The sequence below is a fragment of the Armigeres subalbatus genome, chromosome 2 (genome assembly GCF_024139115.2).
Source record: "Armigeres subalbatus isolate Guangzhou_Male chromosome 2, GZ_Asu_2, whole genome shotgun sequence".
NCBI lineage: Eukaryota > Metazoa > Arthropoda > Insecta > Diptera > Culicidae > Armigeres > Armigeres subalbatus.
The window spans coordinates 339,825,353-339,836,397 of NC_085140.1; the positions used below are offsets into that span (position 1 = coordinate 339,825,353).

Sequence of the window (11,045 nt, forward strand, 5' to 3'; positions counted from 1 at the left end):
TACATTACCACCTCAGCGTGTCAATTGGTGAGTAGCAAGCCATGACTCCCCTCTTCTCATCCGATCTCGGTGGCGTGTACACGCACCGACGGAGAGCTGCGGTCATCGCATTTCGCTGCAGCCATTTGGAGCCACACATTTTGGCGATCCTGCCAGGTTGTTTTTTTTGTATCCTAACGCTGATTTCAAAAGGTGAGTTGAATTCAAGTAGTTAATATGCGAAAAGATACAGTATTTAGTTTTAAATACGGAAAGGAATAACAACCATTTCAACAAAGCGCATCAGGATGACCGCTGAAAAATGGATTGTGGTTTGAAAAATCACAAAGACCGCTGGAAAATGGATTGTGGTTTGGAAAAGCACAAAGCGCGTCGGGACGACGCGACCGCAGGAAACTGGATTGTGGTTTGGAAAATCACAAAGCCCGCTTGGAAGACCGCTCGAAAATGGGTTGTGGTTTGGAAAAGCACAAAGCGTGTCGGGACGACCGCTCGAAAATGGATTGTGCTTTGGAAAATCACAAAGCGCGTCTGAGAGACCGCTCGAAAATGGATTGTGGTTTGGAAAATCACAAAGCGCGTCTGAGAGACCGCTGGAAAATGGATTGTGGTTTGGAAAATCACAAAGCACGTCTGGGAGACCGCTGGAAAATGGATTGTGGTTTGGAAAATCACAAAGCGCGTCTGAGAGACCGCTGGAAAATGGATTGTGGTTTGGAAAATCACAAAGCGCGTCGGGAAGACCGCTGGAAAATGGATTGTGGTTTGGAAAATCTCAAAGCACGTCTGGGAGACCGCTGAAAAACGGACTGTGGTTTGGAAAATCACTAAGCGCGTCTGGAAGACCGCTGGAAAATGGATTGTGGCTTGGAAAACCGCTTGGAAAACCGAAAAACCCAGATTAATCCACCTAGCGGTGATGGCGCCTTTCTCGCGCAAAAAGGTAATAAATGTAGCCTTTACGATTACACCTCGATGATGTACAAGAAAGGCAAAACAGTTACACCGTCTAATGTTGTGATAGAAAATTTACACTAGTAGACGACAGATGACGCTGCCAAAAGTTTCTCGAATTTCCTATGTTCGAATTTTGACTTTCGGACAATTTCATAGTACTATGAAACTGAACGAAGAGCATACTTACGCCTAAATGCGTGCAACACGAGCATCTTTATAGTACGATGAAACTCGGATGGGAAGCCACGGATAAAATATTCATAGATGCAAGGCATTTTTCATAACACATTATTGTTCTATGTGACTATGTCTCATCACTATTTTAATATTATCTATTTTTTGCAATTTGCAATTATTATGAAATTGAATAGTGATCAACAGCGTTTTAGTCTCTGTCGGATGCAACTTGTTGCAAGAAAATCGGTTAAGAGTTTCTATGTGAAAATTTGGCTAATGTTTTTTATGGCATTTTGTGCACACACACACGCACACACATACACACACACACGCACACACGGACAGACAGACATTTGTTCAGCTCATCGAGCTGAGTCGAATGGTATATAACACTACGGGTCTCCGGGACTTCTATCAAAAGTTCGATTTTGAGTGAAATGATAGCCTTTCGGTACAACTTAGTTGTACGAGAAAGGCAAAAAGGGTTGACAATCTAGAAAATCCCAGGGTGAGTCCGGGAAGTATAGATTTTGGTTAACATAAATTTATACAATTTACAGTGTACATAAGACCACAAGTTTAGCTTATTCTAACGAAATCTGAGAGATATGCAGAACTATCATATGCGACAAAGATGTTTGGAAAGCGAAATAGATTACATATCTTGAAGTTTATTTTGGGATTTACTGACTTAGTAGTCATAGCAGAATTGCCCGTTGAATCAGATATCTGAAATTCACGAAGTTAAAAAACGTTGCCAGCTTTCACAAAGCTATTAGTTTGGAATTGTTGGTTAATAGTACTAGTGACCAAAAAAATCTAAAAATGAGGTATCGCTATATTTTTTAAAATAAATATCATTTTCTAGGCAGTTGTTCGGAAATTTAACATCGACATGTTGGAGGTCAGCTTGATGGCTTGGCTGATTGTTGGACTAATTGGGCAGAATAAGTTATTTAGATTATTGCTGCGAACTATAACGTGTCTTGAGAGATCAATATCATAACAACTAGATACCAACGTTTTCTGCAATTTAAAATCGTGGTTAAGTCAAGTTTATTTTGGAGTTCAATTTTCAAATGAAACAGGTTCAACGTTCAACTTCGTCTTACGAAAAGGACTTTGAAAAAAAAACACTCGTCCTATGCTAAAGGATTTTTTTTGTTCCTTTTTTGTGAGAGAAGAAGGGGAATGTGGGGTTTGAGTAAGTTACCATCAGCGTGTGATCATATATTACCACCTCGACGTGCCAATCGGTGAGCAGCAAGCCATGACTCGGCCTCTTCTCGTCCGATCTCGGTGACGTGCACACGCACCGACAGAGAGCTGCTGTCATCGCATTTCGCTGCAGCCATTTGGAGCTACACATATGCCACCCCGCAATGGTCGCCCGTGATCCTGCAACTGATGGTGAATAGCGTAACTGTGTGTGGTGTGGCTACTGTGTGACCCTAAATGACCGGAACGAAATTCTGTAACAGCGACTCTCCGTTAATACGTGTGCACTACACGGAGATCTGACCACGGGACTGACACTTGTATACCTCCACCACAGTTCATTTCGTAGCCAACATAGAAAATTCCGCACTGACAGCCATAAGAAGAATCATGGGAAAGAAAGAGATAGGTGCGTTCCACACTGACAGTTTCATAAACGACAAGCAGAAGAAACGAGACTGCATCTACACTACGAAAACAGAACCAAAACATCAAACCCACGGATCTGACTAGAAGAGGCAGATTCATGGCTTGCTGCTCGCCGATTGACACGCTGACGTTGAGGTGTGAATCTATAAACACACGCTGGAGGCATTTAGCTCAAACCCCACATTTTCCTTCTTCTATCATTAAAAAAACGCAATAAAAAATCTTCTGGCATAGGATGCAATGCTTGTTTATCTCCTGGGGGTATTAAATGAGATGAAGGTGAATATCTATTGCATTTGATAAACCGGTTAACTCCATTGAAAACTGCACACCAAAATAACCTTGTCTCAACAGCATGGTTTTAATACCAGAACAATGATATATAATATGGGTTCCCAAACTATGGGCAGTGTTGTTAAAATCATTCATAAAACTTACTCATCGAGCTCTCCCGCATGAGCAAACTCGTTTGCGAATTTAAAGATTTACATCACGCCTGAGTTTTTCATGCCAAAACGCATCATTTCACTCATTTGCCAAAAAATCATTTCGCTCTAAAAAGCATTTTGAATCAATATTCTGGCAATTTATTGTTTACACAAGCAAGAGTATTCATTGTTCTATGCGACGAACGTCAATTAATGGTTTTTAACGAAGGAGAATAAAAGAAAACCTACGATGATTTAAATGGATGATTCAACTCAGTCATAAGTTTTTAGGAGCTGAGTTGATGCGTTTCAACTCACGATTGATTTGAATCATCCATGAGTTTTGAGTTTTTCCCAACACTGACTGTGGTTCGCCAAAAATCAAACGTGATTCATACTTTCGTTCCTATTCCGTGCCACAAATCTATACAACCATTTAGATTAGGATCTAAGTAATGAATGAATGATTAGAGAACAACAAACTTACGACGTTAATGGCCTTCTTTTGTTATCCGAGATTTTATCAAATACAATTCAAATACCATCCACATCTTTTACAAATCTAATTCACATTCAATCCAAATCAATTCAAAATCCAGTTCAAATCAAATACAAATCCGTACATTTAATCCAAATTTTAGTCTCGCGTATAGTACACCATCCATCTGAACTTCAGCATATTGATGTTGACCTTCCGAGCAAACGCCTTGCAAATGACGTTTATCTTAAATTTCGCAAAATCTGAGATATTATACCCAAATGAGAGACGCGTAAACTAGTACTGCTACCCAAACTAAACTTATGCATAATAAATTTGAACTTCCGAATAGCTTTGTGAATTCTGGCAACCTCATTAATTTTGCAAATTCCGAAAGATCTGATCCTACAGGTAGTGGTACTAGTCACTGCACTCCAAGATAAATCTCCAGACAATATACTTGGTTTTCCGAACAGTTTTATAGTATTGAATATTTCTCCATTTCACTCATAATTCATTATATCATAGCTCAACTGGTAGCCTCATGTACACTACCACCGCCAAAAGGCTACATGAAGTCTAAATTTGTTTTAATCAAAATCAATGCTCGCAGGACTTTCAAATTTTCTAGATTGTAAACCATTTTCCGTTGGTTTTCCACATTTTTCGGTCACCTTTCAGACACGCTTTATGAAATTCTAAACCACAAACCATTTTCCGACAGTCTTCTAGACGAGTTTTGTGATTTTACAAACCACAAACCAAGTGCTTTTCAAACTAAAAAACATATTTTTTCACAATTTAACCACATGAATTAAACTCACCTCTTGAAATCAGCAACAGGATTCAAAAAATAGACTGACAGGATCGCCAAAATATGTGACCCTAAATGGCCGGAACGAAATTCTGTAACAGCGACTCTCCGCTAATGCGTGTGCACTCCACGGAGATCTGACTAGAAGAGACAGAGTCATGGCTTGCTGCTCGCCGATTGACACGCTGAGGTGTGAATTTATAAACACACGCTGAAGGCATTTAGCTCAAACCCCATAGCTGCATCCTTTCATAAAAAGATAAACGACCAAAAGTGTCGTTTAACCGAACTGGTAATTTCGTCGAGAAAGGTGGTTGGCGGAATAACTCATTTATCCGAAATTGTCATTTGGTCAGAATAGTCGTTTAGCAGAATGAACTATTTGGCAGAACGGGTCGACATATGATCTGTTCAGCAAATGAACTATTCGGCCAAATGTTCATTGCGTCCAAACAGTTGCGGCATTTTCGGCCAAACCATATTCGACTTAATAATCGTTTGGCCAAATTAAATTCGGATACATTACTTTCGGCTTAACGTGTTATTTGTCTAAGTGGCATTCGAACAAATGAATTTGCGCAGAATAATTTTCGGCCACGCACTTTCATTGAACCGAAGGCCACAAGGGAAAGAAGTTGTTTGGTCCAACATGTCATTTGACCGAACAAATCGTTAGGCTGAAATCCATCTGTCCAAAAATATCATTTGTCTGAAATCGACAACTGTTCATTTGACTGCAAATGCCGTTTGTCTAAAAATGTCATTTGGCCAGAATGGACATACGGCCGAAAATGTGGTTCGGCTGAACTAATCCTTGCGCCGAAAAGTGATTTGAGCGAATATGTCAGTGGTCCCCAGCATGCTTACTATCAAGGGCCGCATAGCAATTTCGATCTGTTGAAGCGGGCCACAGTACATTTGCATGATTTGTTTTTCATTTCATGTAGATTTTTACTGCTTAATAAATTATTTTGAATATCTATTTCACATTTCAATAAAATTTGTTGCGATGAATCTTCTTTAAATAACATACTTGTAAAAACATTTTATTCTACGGGTTTTATCACCGCAGTTAATACTAAAGACGATAAAAATCTTTTCTCAGCAACATGTTTTTAGCATAGTTTGCAGAACATATATTAATCTTCTTTCCCAAATGATCATATGCCGTCCGATTCTAAGATTTTGAATTTTTGTTGAAGGATTATTGTGCACTACACATAACAGTAACGATTCCTTAACCTCATTCCATCCGTTCAAGGACTTTAAATATGCAAAATGTTTGCGCGGAGATGCATGAAATAAATAATCTGATAGTTTTATTTCCTATTTAAGCAGTCAAAATATTGAAATCTCCCAAGTAAGTTTACTTGGCTTTGAAACATGTTTGTCGTTATTTGATACGACAAACTATGATCAATGATAGCTCGAAATCTCAATTTTTATCTATTCGTTCAATGACACAGAGTTTACTTTGCTTTGAATAGATAAAAATTGAGATTTCGAGCTATCATTGATCATAGTTTGTCGTATCAAATAACGACAAACATGTTTCAAAGCCAAGTAAACTTACCAGCAGTTTTGAATAGAAATCGAATAAATCTGATTTCCGCACTATGTGCCTTGTTTCCAGATTTCCGATCAATTGATTTTTTCAGAAACCTTTTATTCGTCAACTAATCGGAACTTGGGAAATTCTTGACTTTGTTAAATATTTTAGGTACAATCGATCGAAGGTTCTTTTGATAGATCGAAGGCTATTTTGGACATTTTGAAACAAAAATTATATAGTAAATTACTCTCAAATTGCATTATCACAGTATTGATTGGTTGGATGGTTGTTTGGATTGTTGGATGCCAACTTCCTGTTTCAAATTTGGTATTTTTTCCGTATAGTTTTTTTTAGAAAATCAAAAATCCAAAGTAGCTCCCGCAGTCAAAAAAAGCAATGCACGACGGTAGCGCAAAGTACGTTAATCTTCAGCTTGCTTTCTTAAGTTAAAAATAAAGGAAATTTAAATTTTGCCAAACCTTCATATGACAACATTAGTTTGACCGTTTTTGACCATTGGAATCTGCGAAAAAATTGACGAATTTGCTATTTTCATAGCCCGGGGCAATACCATCGAAGTTGTTTGCTGTTGGCCTACGTAACATCTATGAACTGATAAATTATTTAGTTAATCATGATGGTGCTTATACATCGTAATGTTGTGAACTTGACAGATTCCCTGAGTATAACAAAAAACTGAGTATGATGAAAAGCGTTTCTTATGCATATAAACGGGCCACATGTAGTATATATTCTGAAATCCTTCGCGGGCCGCAGGAAATGGCTTCGAGGGCCGCATGCGGCCCGCGGGCCGCACTCAAGGCATGACACGTTCGACCAAATAACGTCCAAATTGCCCCGTTTGCCACACGACAATTTCGGCCAAACGGTATTTTCGGTCACATGACCTATTTGGACAAACGACAATTCCGGTCAAACGACCTGTACGACGATACTGAAACTCCTCATTTGTTGGTTGAACAGTTGGAACCTTATCATAACAACAACACGTTGCTTCAGTGCTTGAAGCATTATTGGAACGAACGATGTGATGAACTTATTACCCAATAAAAAATCACAAAAATAAAGACAAAAAAAAATTTTTTTGGAACAACAGATAGATGCCTTTTCGCAGCCGTCATGTTGTTCTCAAAAAATACGAATGCCAATACAAGGTTAATAGCGTTGGAATACTATTTGAATGCTACATAGCGCTTATAACTCCATAGCGGATATAACTCCAAAAGCAAACAACAGGTAGAAGCTTAAATCAGTTTTTCACCAGTGCTCACTGGCAGCGTACACTAAAAAAATGGTTTCAGATGTGCTAATCGTCAATAAACTGTTTTTGTGCCAGCAAAAAGGCGAGGTGAATGCTAGGACGGCCATTATGGCAGCCATTTTAGAACTCTGTTCATAAAAGACGTCCTCTGATTGTCTGTCTTGCTGCATATGTATGGATATCAGCTTCGTTCGTCACCCAGCAATGCTATGGTCAGGTAATCTGTTTGATACGACCAGGAATGGGAGCCGGCTCTCAGTGGACTGCTGGGGCCGATCGATAACATCGCATAGGCGATCGTGTCTGCAGATGACCAGTAGGAGATCAGTTTAATTAGTTGAAGATAGCCTGATACCGTGTGCGGAAGGAGCGTGCTAGAATTTTTATTTTTTTATTGTTTGGTGTCAAAATTAGGAAAATAAATGTTAGGTTAAGTCCAAATAAACGTTTGTTTCCGTGAATAAATGTTGTATTTCTAAAATGTCGCGTGTGTAAATCTAGTCCTGAACCTGAAAATACCCGATAAGGAATGTTATGGCAACTAATTAGTGCATGCAAGTGTTAGAGAGTAAGCCACGAAAGGGAACTATCGAAGGCAAGATAGAGGAAGCGCGGTTCCCCACATTGTCCTTAGACGACGTTTAAAAATGAATCAGTCGCATACAAAGAACCATCACCACCACAAGAGCCATCATTTTTTTTTTCTTTCAATTATTAATTGATAATGTAGTTCTAATGATGAAAACCTTACGCTTATCCGATGCACCATCCTGTGTTAAGCAAAGAAGATCATATGTTTCGTGATTTAATATAAAGCATGAATTTTAATAAAATTTGTGTACTCAATACTCACGAATGTGTGTGGATTTGTTACCTGTGTTTGGATGCCTTTCGTGCTTTTATTTCCATATTTTTGTAATCTATGATTAAATCTTGATGAAATTTTCAACATTCAATAAATAATTATCACTAAAACAAAAGTGTAACTTAAAATACTAACTGCAGTCATGAACTAGAGTGACACTGGCATTACATCCAACAGCTTCGATATTGCCCTTTTGCAGATTAGTCTCAACTCAACACTTCCATCAAATATTATATATTAACAATATAGCCCACTCTCGCGAAAAACAGGCGAATAGCGATTTCAGCGCTTTTACGAGTGGCGGTCGAACTATTTTATCTTAGTAATCGTAGATCGTTGTGAAAGTCGTTGCTATCGTGTGCTATCGTTGTCATAAACAAAAATATACGTATACAAAAGCTAAACGTCTGGTTCGGTTCTCTGTTAACCGATAAAAATAAATTTACTAAAAATCAGTATGGGTCGAATCTATTGTGCTGTGAATGGCTGTGTTAGCATGAAGGACGGCGTGTCCTCATTATCATTCTTCAAAATATTCTCCGGAAATAGGTAAGAACGTATCCATTAAAGCTATTGGACACTTCGATGAATCCATTAATACAAGGATTTTATAACCTTGAGTTATATGTATTCTAACATGGGTACAACACTCAAAGGCACGCATTAGCAAAGATTCATATAATATCTGCCTAAGAACGTTTTTTGCTCATTCAGTTTTTTGTTTCTGGCGTATCTAATGGTCGAAGAAGAAGTTCAATGCATTTTAAAATTCTATGTATATTTTATATCAAATATTACAATATGTTAACTCATTTTTCAGAACTGTCCAAGGATGGGTTGAGTTCTGTAACAACTCATGTTTGTCGAAGCATAGTGTTATCTGTTCCAAGCATTTCCGTGAGTCGGATTTTGTCAATCCTCAAAATAAATCTCAAGGGTATGTATACACATGTGTAGCACATTAGTTGTATCTGGAAAGTTTATATTTCAAACGGTGTTTTTAAGTCGCGAGTTTTTTATGCATGATTCGAAAATAGATATACATGATGTACCTATTTCTTAAATTTCGATGAAATTATTTCGATTTGTGTACTTTTGCTAAGCGCTGCTTCCCAAAAACATTCAGTGGTATCTAATTCACTTAAAAATTAATTTCGCACACAATAAATAAAATAGATCAAATAGTTAAATAGATCTAAAATAGTTAATTAGTCGTGTTTTAGGAGATACATTGATTTTTTTTTATTATTTCGTTTTCATTATGATCTCAATTATAAAAGTATTTACAATTGGTACAGCTAATAATCTTGACTGTTCTAGTCTCCATTCATTTGCACGTCCATCATTAATGCCATGTGAGGAAGATGCTGTTTTAGACATCTCAATGGATCTTGATGAAGATCTACTTCGTACTGATCCAAATCTACAATCCGAGGATGTTGGATACTGTGTTGAAATAGGAGCATCTCAGGATGTCAATGTTCCATTGTCGAACACTCAGCGCCAAAACAACTCATTTGAAACAGATCATGAATATTGTTGTAAAGTAGATAATATAACTAAAATGATGGACCAGCTGATTCTGAAGGAATAATAAAACGTTAAATTAAAGAACAAACTGAAAACTAAACAAAAGGAAGCATCTAAATTAAAGAAGAAAGTTCGTTCTTTAAAAGAAGAAGTTAAAACGTTAAAAAAACAATTGGTAACATGTTCGTCGCAATTAGTTGATCCAGTTTTATTAGAGCTCGAAAAAAATAGAAGAAGAAAGTTACGCGGATCAAGATTTTCCGACAAGATAAAAAACATGGCAATCATTTTACATTATTGTTCCGGTAAAGCATATCGACAAATACGGAAATATTTTTCGCTTCCGTCTGTTGGAACCATCAAAAGGTGGCTTTCAAGATTAGAAGTAAAAGAAGGGTTTTCAAAAGTTATCTTCAAGCTCTTAAAAGTCAAAGCCGCTACGTTACCGCTAGATGAAAGAGTTGTAACTATTTTTTTGGATGAAATGTCGATATCTCAGCGTCTAACCTATGTGGCGAATGCCAAAACAGATTATTTCACAGGATTTCCTACGAAGGTTGGTATTTTCTCAGCAGCATATATATTTTAAGGACATCACATTCAATTTTTATTTAAAATAACATCATTCTAGATGCTAGCTTTGGTAAAAAATTTTGAATGAATTACAATAAAAACTTTGTAAAGCTGTCATAAGAATGAATAACATGATGAGCTCGAAATAATAAAGACATAAATACATTCATCTTTAGTATTTTTTTAATCTACTGCCTATGATCGCATACGAGTTGGAGAAAAGAAAGAACATTAATGTAGCAAATTTGTTTCATCTTAAAAATGAACGTATAAGAGTCCCATTTTTTGTAAACATAGTAAACGGCATTTAATTATGCCTGTTATATTGAAAATTTTGCATACTGCACTTCTATCATTGCTCAAAGAAGTATTGGTTATGATATATTAACCACGGAGGCGCAGGGAGGAATAGTATGAACTCAAAATTGTTTGCGCTTGCACATATTTCATCTATATAGAACCTAAGAAAATAAAAGATCCTCTTTCTCATAAGTTCTTACGTTACTGAGGTACGGTTCATTAGCAGAAAATGAGCATCAAGGATGTTATACAAATACTGTCCTTAAAAAAATAATGGCATGTTGAAAACTACTAATAACATTACACTATCTCTTTAAGGTTGGGAAACAGAAGATTGATATTGATAAGCGTGCGAATTCAGCATTAACTTTCATGCTGAAATCAATGAAATCGGGTTTCAAGCAAGCAATCGGATATTTTTTCAACCACTCGTCAACCAACT

General features: G+C 37.2%; 1 protein-coding gene across 1 annotated transcript; it reads left to right on the forward strand.

Annotated features, from left to right (window-relative positions):
- The first annotated feature begins 8,511 nt into the window (after positions 1-8,511).
- Positions 8,512-9,794, forward strand: LOC134210007 (uncharacterized). The gene is made up of 3 exons (XM_062686033.1): positions 8,512-8,749; positions 9,021-9,137; positions 9,521-9,794. Exons 1-3 carry the CDS (start codon positions 8,658-8,660, stop codon positions 9,792-9,794), a joined length of 483 nt encoding a protein of 160 aa, XP_062542017.1. The 5' UTR covers positions 8,512-8,657.
- The last annotated feature ends 1,251 nt before the right edge of the window (positions 9,795-11,045 follow it).